At 39.6% G+C, this 17,948-nt stretch overlaps 1 protein-coding gene across 3 annotated transcripts in view; it reads right to left on the reverse strand.

Annotated features, from left to right (window-relative positions):
- Positions 1 to 17,948, reverse strand: part of OPRM1 (opioid receptor mu 1) — a 146,492-nt gene that overhangs the window by 83,726 nt on the left and 44,818 nt on the right. For 2 of the 3 annotated variants that reach the window (XM_053668688.1, XM_053668686.1), the window contains exon 4: positions 14,234 to 14,316. The exons of the other annotated variant lie outside the window; for it this stretch is intronic. In XM_053668688.1, coding sequence (XP_053524663.1) covers positions 14,278 to 14,316 — 39 coding nt within the window. In that variant the 3' untranslated portion in view covers positions 14,234 to 14,277. Of the gene's footprint in view, positions 1 to 14,233; positions 14,317 to 17,948 lie in introns of those variants that run through there. 3 annotated transcript variants of the gene reach the window in all.

The following is a 17,948-nucleotide window of genomic DNA, read 5'->3' on the forward strand; positions in this document are numbered from 1 at the left end:
TTGACACCCTGGAGAGTGATGTGCCTTCTGGGCAGCCATTAACTGACTCAGAGAGATTTTAACACTTTTCTGCCTCTCAAACCAAGGGTGGCTGAATGTTGGTACATCAGAAAAGAGCACAGGGCTGCTGTGTTTGCTCTGACAAAGGAGGTATCCTTCCCCCTACCATGCCTAGGCAAAAAGTAGTTTCATCTTTGCTTTGGGGTTCTGAAAGGGATAACTCATTTCCTGTACCTGGCTGTGAATGTAAACTGCTTCTAAGGTAAGCATCTGGGGATTTAGGTGTATAAAGCTGGGCATGGATGCTTCTTCCTGGTGATCTTTCAAAAATACTATTCTAATCACCTGACTTCTCTGCTTAAAGATCCCTGTTGGCTCCCTGCTACCCACTGAACAAAGCATACATTCCTTTCATAACATTCAACGTCCTCTACAATTTGGCTTCAGCCAAACTTAAAGCTTCTTCCCTCATTCAGCTCTCAAACCATATCCCACAGTCATAGGCCATTTCTAGCAGGCAGCACTTTACATTAAAATCCGTTTGGCCTTTTCTGTGGAATAAGATGATTCTAAAATTTACATGGAATTGCAGAGGACCAAGAACACAGTTGGTAGCCTGTGGCAATAAAGACTCATCGTAAGGTTATGGTATCTAAAACAGTGTTACTAGACCAATGGAACAGCTTGAACAGAAACAGACACACACACAGCTGCCTGAATTACAGCATAGGCTTAACGGATCACAGACGTGAATGAGTCTTCTGAATAAATGGTGCTGGGTCAATGGAACGTTCATATGGAAACAGTGACTGTTTTACCTACTTTGTGTCATACATACAAATAAGTTTCAGGTGGATTATGAGCTTTGGAGGGTGAAAGCTTGTAGAAGAAAATGTAGGAGAATGACCTTTTTCATCTGTAGTGGACAAAGATGTGTTAAACAGGACATACAAGACATACAAGGCCCTTGTAGGTCATGCAAAATGATGGGACTCGTGTTGGAATTGTATGTTTTTCTTTTTAAAAGGTTCATGTTTATACTTCTTTCCAATGTGTAATCCAGAGTTACCCAAGGTTTTTATTATTTTTTATTGTTGTTCACATATAGTGGTCTCCATTTTCACCCCACTACACCCCTTCCACCCCACCATTCCCACCTCCCACCCTCAAACCTACCTCCTTTGGCTTTGTTCATGTGTCCTTCATACTTGTCCCTTGATGGCTCTTTCCCTATTATCCCTCTCCCCCTCCCCTCTGATAACTCTCAATTTATTCTTTTTTTAGATGTTATTTATTTATTTTTAGAGAGAAGGGAAGGGAGGGAGAAAGAAAGGGAGAGAAAGATCAATGTGTGGTCGCTTCTTATGTGCTCCCCTACCGGGGAACTGGCCTGCAACCCAGGCATGTGCCCTGACGGGGAATCTAACCAGCGACCCTTTGGTTGGCAGACCAGCACTCAATCCACCGAGCCACCCCAGCCAGGGCTGTCAGTTGGTTATTTATTTCAATGTTTCCAGTTGTATTTTGCTGGCTTGTTTGTTTTGCTGATTAGGTTCCACTTATAGGTGAGATCATATGGTATATCTCTTGTACCACCTGGCTTATTTCACTTAGAATGATGCTTTCCAGTTCCACCATGCTGTTGAGAATGGTAGGATCCTGAAACACCAATCCAGAAGAAGAACCTATGCACCCCAGTGTTCATAGCAGCACAATTTACAATAGCCAAATGCAGGAAACCTCCTCAGTGCCCATCAGCAAATGAATGGCTCAAAAAACTGTGGTACATTTACACAATGGAATACGATGCAGCAGAGAAAAAGGAGCTCCTACCCAGTGTTATAAAGTGTTTTTGTGTTGACTACTTCCACATTTTAAAAAATCACACCTAACAATTTAAACTATGCTCTAAATTCCTACTGAACTTCTTTTTGGCTAAGAAGATAACTTCTTAAAATAGCAAATTAATTTTTTTAAAGTAGCTTAGAAATGAAATATAGCTATGTCTATTTTCAACTATAGATGTTCCAGCAGAGGATTTTTTTCTCTGTACAATTTGTGGGGCAGTCCTAGATGGAAGTGTCATGCTTGTTGTTGGGGACTGCTCTGCCTGGGTCTAGGAATTGTATCTCGACCCCTTGTAGCTAAGGGCAAAGGACGACCTCTGGAATGCCAGCCACAGGAGACAAAGCCTGTCTTTGGTAGCAAAAGCTGCCTCAGTTACTCTCCCTGCCCCCAAAGCTTGGTTGGAAGTCAACAACAAGTAAGACCCCTCACAGCGGGGGGTAACCTAAGCCAGACTTGATCACTTGAAAGGCCTTCATGGAAGGACTCAGGGGGCTGCAACAGGGAGCAATGGACTCTCGCCCCCCAGCTTTGACAAAGCCCGAGTCCCCAGGTCCTCTGGGAGAAGCGCTTCCTGGCTCTAATCCACTTAAGCCTGAATAAGGCTTTTGGGGAGGGGTACAGCTCCTTGCCTTGCTAGAACGTGTCCTGGGGAAAAATCTGGCACCACAAAGACTTGCTGATAAAGCTGTGAAATCTGCTCTGCTAAGAGTGCTTTCATTCATATGTTAAGGGTTTGAGCAGGAAACCCTAAAACTCTGTTCCTGACAGACTCTGACTCATACTAAGCCCTCAGATTTCTTTGAAATGTTATCTACTGTTTGATCCTTGCCACCCTGTGTTCCTGTGTATTAGAACCCAATAAAAGGCCCTGGAGGAGGGGACTCGGGGCCTTTTTCTTCTTGGAGAAACTGGCCACAGCTCACAGCCTTTTTCCTCAGGGAAAATGGCCACCTCTCCTCCCTAATCAGATCACATCATGTCTCAGTCATATTTACTCTCATCTGTGGCACACGGGGGAACTTGCAAGGAAAGTCGCCCCCACAGCTTCTCAAGTTTTAAGGACAAAAATTAGAAATAATATATGAAGAGGGGAGCTCACTTCTTTGTATTCATTTTGAAGTGCTTATCCAGAATCAAAGTCAGCTGTTAGTCTGATTCTGAGACTCTTTACCTACGCTGCATCACTTACCTGAGGATATTCTTTTTAAACAGATCAGTTATCATGCGTGAATGAGAAAGACAAGAGAAAAATCTAAGTTTGTATCATGATCAGGTTTTCTTTATTAGATATATATGTCATTGTACATTACATGCAAGAAAATCACAATACAGCCCAAAATGTGTATATATTCTGGCACAACAAAAGTAGTACAATGCAAAGTTTTAATTTTTGTGCACAATTACCTTAACAAGTCAAATAGAAGTAATGTAAAAATGCTGTGGCTATATGCTTACGGATGTATGAGTCACAAATTTGATCTGTACATGAGACCCCTGTGATTCGGCAGGTCATCCCTTTGAAAGCTACAGCTGATTATCCTGCCCTGCTTGGAAATGTGCATAACGTGAAATGTTAGCTTATTCTTTACTGCAAGTGAAAAATATTTTTCAACAGTGAAAAAAATTATGATGGGACTAACACACTAATTAAAACCAAAAAAACAAACAGAAAACAAAATTAGCAGACCATCAAAATAAAAAGAGTGTTGTATATTATCAAACATTCCTCTTCGTGAGTTAGCACAACCAACAGCATATTTATTGGTCTCTATTTTTGCAGCAGGGACACGTAGGTGAAATAGCATACAGATAAACACTTTTGACTTACTGGGGTAAAGGGAGCTATGGGAGAAGATATGCAAATAAACACAGGAAGCATGGTGTGCTCATCGTTGTTAAGTCTGTGGATTTCATGCTATGTTTTGAAAGCTGTGCTTTCATTTACTTTGATACAAAACCTGTAAAACATGAACTATCCCAAACTATATGTTACGGGTGGGCACTTCCATTTGCTCTTTAGATATTTGACAGCTGCCCAGAAGCCGAGTCCAGATGCAGAGCGGCAGCGCTTCCACCCCCAACAGTCTCAAGGGAAGTGATGGATTCCGCTCTTCTTGAAGACCCCTGAATGGGAACCACTATGATGATATCAACTGGTATAAACTGATATCAACTGTTTAAGTTAGGTTTGCCTTCTGAAAAAGGAAGTAACCATTCTGCTGCTATTTCTATTGCTGGGGAAAAAGGTAGTTTGTGGGCTAGAGTTTTTTTTTTTTAATATAAGAACTAAGTAAGCCACAGAGAATATCATTTAATAAAACATATTCTTTGTAATATTTTGATTTCTCTCATGGAAACATAAATGGGTGTTTTCTTTAAACTGTTTTTAGTTACATGAATTTCAAATGTAATTAAAAATATATGGCACACCTCTTTTCTAATGGAAGTTATCTTTGGAAAGCAAAAATGTGTCATTAATGTTACGAAAAAATTTAATGAGCTCTGGTTGGTGTGGCTCAATGGGTTGAGTGTCAGCATGTGAACAGAAAGGTCTCCATTTCGATTCCCAGTCAGGGCACATGCCAGGGTTGCCGGCCAGATCCCCAGTTGGGGGCCTGCGAGAGGCAACAGATAGATGTATCTCTCACACACTGATGTTTCTCTCCCTCTCTTTCTCCTTTACTTCCCCTCTCTCTAAAAATAAAGGAATAAAATCTTTTAAAAAGTTAATGACCAGTGACGGAGCACATAGTCTTTATATTCACACATTGTAAGACTTGCTCATTTGCTACATTTGACCGAGCCGGTTTTTCGATTTTTTTTAAAAAGCTCCACTTCCAAATTTTTTTTTCATTTAACAATAAAATAAAGGAAAAAAAAAGAAAAAACGAGAACACTTGAAATTTGTTTCCAGAATTATTAAGCAGATTAAAAGTTCAGAAAATGCATTGCCAAGCAAAAGGTGAGTTAGCAGAAACTGGTAATTCTTCTTTAATTGCCCCCCAAATTAATGGGGATTTGTGTGCTGATATAAATATATGGTAAGTTTATATTTGTATGTATAGGTACATATAGTCCCTTTATATATGCCATTTACATTGAAAATATAATGGGAATATATATACTGATATTTTTAATTTCTCATTAAGTTAATGGGAATTTATATTTTGATAGTAATAGAGTAGTAGTTTTTATGGTGGTAGCATTAATTTATAAATTGTAACACTGAACTTTATGGATTCAAGATTTACAATCAATCAAACTTTTCAGTGAATTTGATGTCTTGCATGAAGAGAATAGCATAATTTGACATTGAAATGAAGATTTAAATAGGGAAGGTAAAGTTGAAAGTGTTTTCTAATTTTTATTTTAAATTTATTTTCAGAGTTTAAATGTAAATAATGGATTTGCCAGGAATTTACTGATTGTGGACTTTCAAATAAGGAGCTAAGAATCTGATACATTTTGTTGATTGCTATTTTCATCTCAACTCCCATATAACTTCCGAGGGTCCACTTTGCTATTCTGTGTGTATGTATGTATATGTTGGTAATGTTTATTTAAAAATATACTACATCATGCAGAGCATTTGAATGATGACAGAAACTTCAACCAAACCAGCCATTTAAAAAAAATCACAGGGTCCCCTGATCTGTGATAGGCTGTAAAGTGATTCCAACAATCTGGTAAGTTACATGTTTTTTAGGCCATGGGCTACATAAGTGTGTTTGAGAATGTGTTTTCCAAATGCATGTAGATGTTCTCATGAGAAATGAAATGTACATCTAAAATATTACTGACATGTTAGATTTTCCATTATAGATTTTCCAGAACAGTGGGCACTCGACTCAAATTATCCTTCTATGTGGGAGTCTCCAATGTTCTACACTGTTGCCATGAGCTTTTTAGACTTAAAAACACTATAAAAATACAGATATAGCTCAAAATTATTTTCTTTTCACATCATAGAGTCAAACTGACTTGTGTTTATAGATCCGACCTGATCTTAATTTCCTATTTTTTATAATGATATCTGTGTGCCATGCAGAAACAGAGAGGAAACACATTTAGTTTTTAAATTTATGTCCCAAACAGCGTGGCTGTTACAGGGCAGTCAGCATTTACTGGATTCCCGCTCCCCTCCTGCAGCTCCGTATAGCCCTGTTCCTCATGGTGTCTGTCTTTAACCGCTCAGCTCCTGGCTGCCGCTAAGTGAGAAACCAGCCAGTTAAACAACTTGCACAATCGCTTCAAGAGTCTTCAGGAGCTATAGGAAATGAACTAATTTGATTCCCCAAGTTCCTTCTGGAAGCTTCAGTCTTGTTATGAGAGAAAGATACTTCAGAAAAGATACTCATATTTTTTAATGTGAATGTTCATGTGTAAAGCTGAGCTGTATCTGGGTGCTTGTAACTTCAATGGGCTGTCCCAGTTTTCATTTTTCACTGGAGTTTTACTGTAGTCAACATTACTTAAAAGGAAAAGATCATCAACCAATATTAATTATATTATACCATTTGGTTAATGAATTTGGTTATGATAAGGCTTAGTTCATTCTTAAAGAAGAAAAGATTTCATAATAAAGATAAAAAAGAAATGATGTAAAAAGGATGATTTCCAACCCTACTCCCCCATAAATGGATAGAATTCATTAAGACAAAGAAAAACCATTGGGCGGTTGTTCATGTACACACAAGTGTTTCTTACTTTTGTTCTTTTTCCCCAATCCATGTAGAAATTATGTGATTGGTTCGCAGGTAACCAGGGGATCCTGAGAACACTTGCCAGATTCTACTATTTACAATACTGATTTTATTAATCTTGAAAATAACCTGATGTTATTTGAAACTAATTTTTATAGATGCTGCATGGGAAGTACCCAGCTGGGTAAGAGGCCTATTGGTTTTCTTTGTTCCCTTGAGAAATAAGGGTCATGAATTTCCATATCCATGCAAATGAGTTTTGAGTTGATATTGCAGTAGCAGCTTCCCACTGAGTCAGAGCACTGGGTGAGCCTAGAGGCAGATGGGAAGAAATTGTCTCATAACCAGAGACGGTAATAGAAAGGCCTTGTTATATTTCTGTTTTCTGAAAGGACCCCTGCAGAGGCAGGGGCAGGCAATAGGAATCAAACTTACCACCTGCAGCGAGGCAAGAGAACAACAGTAGGCTGATGGGTTTCTTGGAGTAGGCAGAATATGGGAGATTGAATTCTGACTGATTCTCAATCGAAATGATATGGAGAAAGGGTTCATTATTTAGTGAAATGGGAATGTAGGTGGCCCAACATGACGTTAAGCCATAAACAAAGGTATATCCCAATTTTCCACCTTATTCAGGCCATGCTGGCCCCCCTACTCTGGTCACTACAAAGGGAAACCTATTCAGTAGAGAAAATAGTGGAGCATGCATTTGTGATGACAAACATTCCAAGAAGTAAAAAATCTTGAGTAGCAACAACAAAAACTCCCCAACAACCAACTGACCAACTAACAAACAAACAAAAAAATCAGAGAGTGGGCAAATGATGAGTAGGCATTCTGAATCTTTTAATCGGCTGTTTTATCCAATGCTCTCTGTAAAGGGAAACTCTTCTTTTTTGGAAGTCTCTGGTAATCAGATTCCTTACACTGATCAGATTCTGATTTTGAAGAATGCTAGGACCATGACAAGGGAAAAGTCATGTGTACCACTCCACCAGGAAAACTACAGAACTTAACACTGTGTCTCAACATCGTGCTGTGTGATGCAAACTTCAGCAAATTGCCTTTTATTGTTTTAGGAAAGTAAGAACTCTAATGTATCACTCAAAAAACCAGTGGTGTCTTCACAGGTTTACTTCTGATGGAAGATTCTTTGAAGGCATCAGGAAGACTCCATGCACCTATAACTGGGAATGTCTATGACAACCAAATCGACTCAGGAATCTGCAGACCAGAAAAGGTACTGGCTGAGTTTTAGGCTTGGTTGTTTCGGTGTCACAGCAGTGTAGGTGGTGACATTGGGGCCATGACCAGATACAGAATATGGAAAGTATCTCTACCATCTAGAATTCCATCTCTGAGGGAACCAGAGATGGGAAAGCCCTAGAGACATAGGAATTTTGCATCATGTGGGGGCAGCTCTGTCCTCCTCAGAATGGGGAGAAGTAATTGCTATTACTTCCCAGAGATTCATCAGCTTTGTTCTCCACCGGGATGGAGAAATCACAGTCATCCGGCCATGCAAATGTAATCATCTCTCCCTTTCCTCCAGAGTTTGCTAATTAAAAATTTTACTCTGCTTGAACTCATCAAGCACATTCATGTTGTTCAGTGTGTGTATGTTTCATTTTACCCAGACTCTTAGGAGAATAGTTGTCTCCTTTATTTCCTCTTTTTCTTTTCTTATATTTCCCTTCATTGGTATCACTTCTCCTGTCATTTTTATTTGGTATTTTATAATTTACTATATTCATTCAAATTTTTCTAATATTAGTGGGTAAAAATAATTAAGCAAAATGCTTATGTATTTGAGTCAAAACAATAAAGATTTATTTTAAGATATTAGAAAGTAAATATGATAGACTGTTTTGAAGATTTATTTTTTTAATTCAAATTGCAAGGTAGGAAGAAAAAAGTTGTAGGCAATGTTTAAAACAACCTTTTCCTGGAAGATTTCTGTTGCTATACATTACTATTACAGTTCACGTGCCAATACTAAGATAGATTTTCTTCCCTATGTCCAAAAGGGTCTCTGTGCTCCTTCTCTGGAACCACAAAACAAACACACACTTTTCTTTGTAAACACTGTATGTATTGCTGAGAACACTATTGATTGAACTTAACATTGTACTACAGGTGGAACTTAAGCAATGACCTTTTCCTCAACTGCATTGGTTCAGATTTCATGCACATGTATGTGGGGTAAGAAGCAAATGATATTTAATATAGGAGATTGCCCTGAAGGACAACAAATCATTGAGATGTACAGACAGAGGCAAATTCTGTCACTGACATAGGACTAGTTTGTGTTGTTTGTACAACAACAGAGGTTTTCCTAAAACCAAACTGTAAATCTATCCAGGGTAGATGCTTGTGCTCATGTATGGTTTCAGTAGGTCCTGTTTCTGGTCCGATAGATTCTATAGAACTTTTCTGAGTGGGAGTGAAGTGTCATGCTAAATAATTTGAATAGTAGAATGATAAAAAATAAGAAAGCTCATGCCTTTGTTTCTTACTGAATATTGGTTCTACTTGAGTCTTCACTCACTTTTTTCTGAATAAATAAATAAACATTTGTATTATTTCAGACCTGGTAGTACACTCTGGGATCATCTCAATCTATTGTCATGACTTTTATTTTGTCTTCCAGTGTATGGGGATCTGTTTTGGATGTGAATGGCTCAAAAATTCCTGTTTCTGGAGGTTGGGAGAGAAGGCAGAGCTCACTCTGACTGTAAGGTCATCAGGCTGCTCTTTTTAAGTAGGGGGTCTAGGGCACAGCTAAGCAGCAGTTTCCAGGTGGGCTGGCCATGGGGTGCAAACCTGAACCTCTTTTGCAGTGCGGAGGAAGCAGTGATCCCCCCAATTGCCTCTTTAACTTCATAACTTCATAAAGTGTAAATGAAATTCCAAGTGCAGAATCCAATGGACTTACTTGCTATAAACTTGTAGGAAATGCAAGATGAGTTGAAAAACATATTACTAAATTTATATTAAATGTGTGATGAGATGAACCCTAGGAAACTGATCTTTCTCTGTTTATGTGCCCAGGGCCTGGAATACTTTAAAAGACTGATATATTAATTTAATGATTTCTGAACTCTTAAAATTCCTTTAGAATGCATATGTAGCTATTCAGTGTTATTTGAAAAGTACCTTGTTATTAATGGGATGTACTTTTTAAAAAAAAGATGCCACCGTTTAATTCCTTCAAGTACTGTACTTTTAATCCATCCTTAACCCACTTTACTGTTCTTAAAATCTTAGTGTCAGTGGTCCTTATTGTAGCCCAAAAGCCTAGGACACAGTAATATTGGTTGAATTAAGTTGAATTTGACTCATTTGCTGCTTTAAGAAATGTTACAGAATTGCATGACAATAACTTAAATATTTGCCATGCACTGTAGCACACCAAGTATTTTGGTTTTGCTTAATTATTGAAAAGTTAATAATATACATAATTCCTTGAAGTTTTAGTATTTCGATTTCAGTGGAAAATAATGACCGTGGGTTGAAATTATTTCTAATTAAATTCAACTGGCTCTTGGATGGATGTCCCAAAATTAGACTCTTTAACTGACTCATCACTTTAGGCCCTGAAGTCCTAATGGCCGTCATCTTAAATATAGTCTGGATGCCACATTCTGTGACTATGAATCCTAAAGTATCTTGCACAGAAAAAGTATGATGGTTAGGCCAAGGTACCGATTTAGGTCCGCATTTGTTCCTAATTCAACAATATGGCCTGTAAGAATTTACGTTGAGAATCTAGGTAAGAATCTTGGTAGTGGGGATTCCTCAAGATACCCATTTCCTGTTGATTGGTACTTCTGTGCAGGGGGTAATGTTTTTGGCCGTATATGCACAGCCACCACAAGGGATGTGTGGCCAGTAGAGGAGCCGAGAAGCCGAGGCTACCATTCCCTATCCTTAGCTTGCTTTGGATAGAATGCTTCAGAGTCTAGAGAACTCCAAAAGGTCATAGCAGCTTCTGCAGTATTTATGGCTGAGACTGGAAGAATCGCTCATGGGCCAGCTCATCTTGGTAATTGCCAGGAGATAGAGAAGTATCTCTACAAACTGCTCACCTTTATTATAGAAGAAACTCAGCAAACATATTTTGAATGAAACATTTAATACAAGCATTCACCAAAATGGTCTTGTTTTACTTTTGAACAAATGAACTTAGTATTGGACTTAAGTAAGGACTTTGAATGCTTTGGAGACTCGTTGATAAAAGAGAGAACCTTTTCTTGGTGCCTTGGTTATGTATCTCTCTGAGGCTTTGTATGCATGCTTCTAAATTTTAACTTTTGCCTGGATCCTGAGCTGAAAAGGGCACGCTGTGAAAATGCTGGAAATAGAACTTTGTTAGCATCTTTTAGGTAATACTAAATGAACTAATTGTGCCTTTTCAATAATGAAATTTGCAAGTGAATGGATGTCAGTTCTAGCAATACATGTCATATTATCTAAGGAAATTAGTATCTCCTCACTGATGCACAGCTAAGTTTTAGAAAAGTTTATTTTAAAACTGCCAACTGTCTCTTTCAATGTTGAGAAGTGTTTCCAATAGCCAAATTAAGAGTCGCGCTTCTGTTGACGGCACCTCTGGGACGCCATCTTATTGTAGACGGAAGTTCTGCTTGAGGTGTCTCCTGCCTTCGAGAGGCAGGTAGGTCCCTCTTATGGTTTGGTGCCGTGGGTGGGTGATCGCCGTGGTGGTTCCCAGTGAGAATTCACCAAGGTCATTTCTGTTTTTGACATGAATGGTTTTCATTGATAATTTTCACTACAACTAGGAAGCTTTTGCTATATGGTAGGCCAAGCTTTTTATATACATTATCTCCCTTGGTCCTGACCACAGCCCAATCATTTGCTATTTTGGGCCCCATTTTTAAGAGAAGACTGAAGCTCAGAGAGCTTAAGTATGTTGTTCAAAGACACACAGCCAAAACACACCACAGTGTGTGCTCAGATGCGGATGTGGGGAACCTGGAAGCTCAAACTTTTAGCCTCTTCACTAACCTCTTTTATTTGACATCATCAAATTGATAATGTGGATCAAGACTCCTACAGTAAAAGGTTTAGAACAAAAATGAGATCAAATACCCAGCGGGGTATTAGCAGTAGATTCCCAGTGGCTCACATTTGCCCCAGCTGAGAGTTTCACCTCCCCTCTTCTCTCCTTTCCAGTGTTTGGCAGGGAGAGAAGGATGCAGGAGCAAAATAACCATGAAGTTTGAGACCAGATGGGAAAAGAGTAACTACTTGGGACATAGGAGTATCCAATTTTTTGGCATCTCTGAGGCACACCGGATGAAGAAGGATTGTCTTGGGCCACACATTATACACAAACACTAACTAAAACAAAAAAATCTCATATTTTAGGTAAATTTACATTTTTGTGTTGGGCTGCATTCTAGCCTCCTGGGCCACGGGTTGGACACCCCTGGTAGAATCTCCATAGCAAGTAATGAGAGGAAGCCAACTTCCACTTCACATGCACAATATGCATCCCTGGGCCCCCCAACTGGAAGAGGTCTCACCCACAAGGACAAGGGTGGGGTAAGAAGGAAGAACAAAGTAGGACGTTACCTTTTCTTCATCTTCAGATTTCATAAGAAACTTGAGCCCATCTCGCTGAGTCAGGGATGTTACTTCCCTATTTGCCAGCGAATTGCAAGGTAGTTTTAGCACATTTGTGATAAAAAATGGTTTTGGATGGAAATATTGAAAACACACTTATTTCTTATTTACTGCAGAATGTCTTCACTGAGAGCTGGCCATTAGGCTGAGACAGTGATTGCTGACAAACAGCCCACGAGCGTAAGGCAACCCTGCTGTATCCCTTGAGAGAGCTCATGTTATTATAGCCATTAAAAACCAGAATTTTCCTCCCCGGTGACTTATATACAAATATTTTATTTCTCCTTATTGTGTTTCATTTGAATTATCCCTTTTACTTGTGGAAGCCCCAGTAGTACATGTATGTAAATATATATACACAAGTACATTTATTTAACATTCTAAATCTTAAGGCCCTAGTTTTAGTTACTTTGATCAGAAAAATGTAAAAAATAAAAAAAATGTGTGCATATTCTGAAACTTAATATTTAGGAAATGGAGGTTATTAGAGACAAATATAAGATTTTATCAGAAGAAAACATTAGAACACTTATCTTAGATTGTCTTTCCTCCTCATCCAATGGATATATGGGTTGGGTACACATAATGACAGCCTACCAGATCTGAGACAGCAAAATTCAGTGATTCTGCTCCTTGGCAGTCGTCTTCCTGAAACACTGCCCTTGGATGTCTAATGCATATTTGTGCCTTGTTAGATTGAAGAATGGATGCTGCTTTAACACTGGAGCTACTGGCAGCTTGTGGACTCAGGAATACTCTTATAAGGGAAGCTGGCACCTAGTTTTCTGGTTGTGTCTTCATGTAGAACTACATGAGTCATTTAATAAATGCAGACAAAAGTTCACAGTGGAGAGCTTTTTGGCATGGGTCATCTGACTTGAATGCCTATAGAAATCAAACAAAATGAACAATTGCCAAAATCTCTGCTGTATTTTGTACCAAAGAGAATGATCTAAGATACACTACCTAGACGACTGACATTTTACAAAGAAAATCATGGCATTTAGCAAAGATCCAAAAGACCAGCATATCAGTGAAGACATTATATAGACACACTCTTCAGGAAAATATTCTTAGGTCATTACTGATATTTCATGTCCAAGTGACAATACAAGGTTGAAAAACAGATCATCTACTTTTTCCTATGATCACATGAGTATATATGTTTTGAGAATAAGCTTATGGAATCCATATTTTTAAAAAAGTTTAAGCTCTTCTAAAGATCACCAAATACGTCTATTCATTTACCATTCTGATTCAAAAAGTGTAAGTATTCTGAGCAGAGTTAACAAAAGAACAGAATATGTAAAAGGAGCCTGCAGTATGGGGAGACTACTGAGAAACGAAGAGTACATTGTACTGCTCGACTTCCCGCGTGAACAGAGGGATGAGCTCATTGACCCACATTCCCTTTTGTGAACACTGAGGAAGCACTTGCAATACACAAGAATCAACCTTTCTGCATTACTGGGTTTCCAATTACTTTTCGTGTACATCTCTTCCCTTGCAAGAATGGAGATATTTTTCTTTAAAAAAATGAAGGTGGAAATAATGTCTTAACCAGAAGAAAATTTTAAGGTTAACATTAAAGGTCAAGGTAGAGCAAAGTATTTTCTTACAGAAGACTAGAAATTCTTGGATGTCCATACAAGGTGCTTGATCAGAGGTAGTGTTTACATGTGACTATTGTTGAACTAAACATTCTATTGTTTTTCTGTGATGAGACCATAAATGTTTGCTTGAAAAATATATTACCTACAAAAGGTTCATCTTCCACGATGACCTCAATTTACATACCATAGCTTGTTGAGGTCCCATTGGGTGTCTTCCTTGTGATTATGTACACAGGCTGAACTCATTAGTGTGGTGCAGTTCTTTCCTTCCCGGGTCTTGGACTCAGTTTGGATGAGCCTCTGATAATGCAGAGTGACGTGACCAGAAAAGAAAGAGTTCTGATGACTCAGAGTTGGCACTTTCCTAGAAAACGAGAACCTCCCACACATTCTGGCAGTGACCTGCTTCCACATAAGATGGTGGCTTCTAAGCTCAGTGAGTGTCTGAATGGTGTGAGACCCAGTTAGGGCATCGGAGAAGTTTCTGCTTCCAGATTTTCTAGCTGAAAAAAGAGAAAAAACAAAGGCAGTGAACGTTTCACATGGGGTTAGAACACACGTTTGTCGGGCATCTTCTGTCTGTCAGAACTGACTTGAGAGCCTTCGTGCGCACTTTCTCCTGCGACCATCGCAGTGTTTCCTAAGTGGCAAGACATTATATAATCTCTTGGGTCATTGTGGATAATGTCTTAGGTCATTGTGAACATGCGATTACATTTGTATACCCTAGTGAATAAGAACTCTATACTGGTCATCAAAGAGATATTATTATGGCTTCTCTTAAAATATAGAAGTTAATCCAAACTCTTTATCTTCCTCTGTCCTTGACCCTCTTTTCCTCTCCTTATCCTCAAATTATCCATAATTTGGTCAAAATTTCAAATGAAAGTTGCAGCACATTTAGAAATTTTCTGGACAAAGAAATTTTTATATTCAATTCTCAAAATTAATGGATCTTTTCCCTGAAGAAGCTGATTTGAAGTTCAGTGATTTCCTACCCCCTGTCCCCAGTTGCTAAGCTAGCATGTACGTATGTTGAGCAATAACGTGACAATTGTTCACAAGCGCAAAAATGCAGCTTGATATTTTCAAGTAAGGCAGGAGGATTATGGAAATGAAACAAGTTTTATAATTAAAAAATAATCATTGCCTTGCCATAGTTATTATAACTTTGGGTGAGAAGAAAGGGAAGTGTTTGTATAGTAACTATGAAGAGATGAAAAATTTCTTTCTTCAACTTTATTTTGGTAAGTTTCAAACTTCAGGAAAAGTGCAAGAATATGAATGGTACAAAGAGCACTTTACTCAGACTCACTGCTAATATTTTACTGTATTTGCTTTACTACTTGCTTCTGTTTGCTTTTTTTCTCTTCTAAACACAAACACACATGATCTTATGGAGCCATGAGATTATAAATTGATTGTTATCCCTAAGTTTTTCAATCTGTATTTCCTAAAAATGAGAATAGAGAATCATAACCACTGTTGTGATAGGCAGTCTGCCCTGGGCCCAGGGTGGTCCTGAACATGCTTTCCGACTGTGACAAACTGTAAGGCTTACCTGTCCTCTGACCTGGCCCCATTTTTGTGAATCAGGGCTGTCCAACCTTTGGGTGTCTCTGGGCCACACTGGAAGAAGAAGAGTTGTCTTGGGCCACACACTAAGTAAATTGTGACACATGTTCACAAACAAAGTCTCATAAAGTTTTAAGTACATTTATAATTTTGTGTTGGGCTGTATTCATAGCTCCCTGGACTGCATGTGGCCCGTGGGTTGGACACCCCTGATAATTGGCACATAGGTAATTAAGTAGGTCAAGGTGACCACAGTGTTAGCTGCTGTGTGACTGCTTGCTCCAGGGTAAGTTTACAAACTGCTTGCTGTGCAAGGGCTGAGATTTTTAGCTGTTGGTTCCTCAACTGTTACACAGCCCACTGTGTGTGCAACCACTACATGGTTCCACCGGCTTGTCCCGCGGGATATGGAGCAGGGGTGGCACTGTTATGCTAAAGCTTCTGCTGTTCACTGTGCTGTGAGCAGTGAACTGTCCAGGTCGGTTTGTCTATAGAATTTGGCACCTGCCTGCTTACTCAATCATCTCCGGAGACTTGGTAGTTCTTGCCATCTTCTCAAAGGTTGACGTTTTCCCAAAACCAATGTAACACACAGTGTGCCAAGACAGACAATGACATTTTGGAAGAGCAAAGGAAAGGGCTCATGGATGAGGTTTGAGGATATAGAGAGATGCCTTGGGAGCTGGTGACAAATGTTCTGGGCCAAGGGGTACAGACAGAGGGAGTTAGTGGTCCACCTCTGACCTAGCTGTTGATGAACAAGAATTGAGTTGATGGATGGAAGTTGAGGAATCAACTCCAGCTGCCCAAATGGTGCCATGGTTGCTTCTTGCTCTCCCATGAACCAGGGGAATAAGAGAATGCTCTGGGTCTCACCAGGTAGGAAATACAATCGCACCTAGTCTTAAGTCAAAACTGGAACCATCTGTATAATAACCCACCTTACTGGTAAGTAGAAAGATGCAGGCTCACAGTGATAGGGGAAGGAAGAAAGCCCAAGGGTGTTTTGATAAACAGACTGAATAATTGTTAAGACATGTGGCTGATAAAGGAGTGGGGAAAGTTCTGCTCTCAGAGGGTAAGGAAGCACCTATGTTGTCTGACATTAGATCCCATGATTAGATCCCACTGAGCATATAATTTAATTGGGACAGAATCATTTATCACAATGAGGTTTGCTACTGTGAATTTCTGTTTTAATGACCATGTCATGGATAACCTAAAGAGAGTTTCTGGAGGCCAATAAAACTCCATGAATTTGGTGGAGGAAGCTAGCTATTCAAAGTCTGAGGGCTGACGTTGATCTAGACTGCATCTGTCCTGGATGGAATGACAGCTTAATTATAGTTCTTATCTAGAAAATGACCAATGAGTTTTTAAGATCACCTTCTCTTCCCCCAAGGAGGTTTACTTCACCATCTTCCTTCCTGCAAAGCCCTGTGCTGGAAGCTGTGTGGATTCGGGGCCATTAGATGTCCAGGATAGCGCTCCCTAAACTGGATAAAACTTCTGAAATCTAAGACGAAACCCAGGACAGAAAACCATGAGGCCATGTGGAAATGCCTATTAAGAGAGAGGTTCCCAAAGTAGAAACTAAGATAATGATCACCAAAGATGCGCGGTCCAGATATGAGGCTGCGCTGGACTCCAAGGAGGCAGGTGGCTATTCAGAACGATCAAGCTCTGCATGATGCTGTAGAAACAGATTTCTCCCTGGAGATCAATCTCCTGTAGTGCAGAGACCAGAAAGCCAGGCGGCTGCCTCAGAATCTCTCCTGCCTGACCCTGCACTTGAAAGCCTTTAAGGATAAGGGGCACTGGATGAGGTCTCTTCAGTCCCAAGATATCTCAGAGGTCTTAGACCTTAAGGAGGACAAAATGGGGTAGGCAAGAAAGATAAGTGTGGGCAATCATAAACTTTGTCTCTTTTTGATATCCATGCTCAAGTGACTAATATGCCAGGCTCTCTTGAAGGACATGGACCACTCATTCCATTAGCCAGATTTGAAATGGAATTAAATAGGAGAGGAAGTGACGGTGACCTTTGGGTCGGGCTGTTTGGACCCCTGTTACATACCACTTCTACTGCTCCCAAGGCTTGTTCTGTGAATTCCCATAATGTCTAAGGGAGCTGTTCCCAATGTGGAAGAGCTACCTGTAGAGAGGTGAGGATGGGACACAACAGATGACAATTTGGCTCAAGGTACCCTCCCAATATAATAGCCCCAAGAGGCCAGTGAAAAAAGCTCACAGTGTCTGGAAGCTTGTGGAGGATAACTGCCAACTGCATTCAGCTTTTGCTTCTGCAGTTCTGGCTGTTCCAGGCATTGTGACTGTAACTCAATCAATTGCCCATTATGGCATCTGGCATATGGTCTTGGACTTTGGCCATGTCTTTTTCTTAATCCCTTTGGCTTCCAAAGATCAAGATCCTGGTTCTGACTCAGCTTCCCAAACATAATCACTGTGCAGCCACAGTGACACTTGGGTTCTCCGGCTCTTTGCCACTATTGGGTGGGTCAGAACACTGACCAAGACACTCTCTTCTTGCAAATGACTT

The sequence above is a fragment of the Artibeus jamaicensis genome, unplaced genomic scaffold (genome assembly GCF_021234435.1).
Source record: "Artibeus jamaicensis isolate MK-2021 breed Jamaican fruit bat unplaced genomic scaffold, CSHL_Jam_final contig_497, whole genome shotgun sequence".
Taxonomy (NCBI): domain Eukaryota; kingdom Metazoa; phylum Chordata; class Mammalia; order Chiroptera; family Phyllostomidae; genus Artibeus; species Artibeus jamaicensis.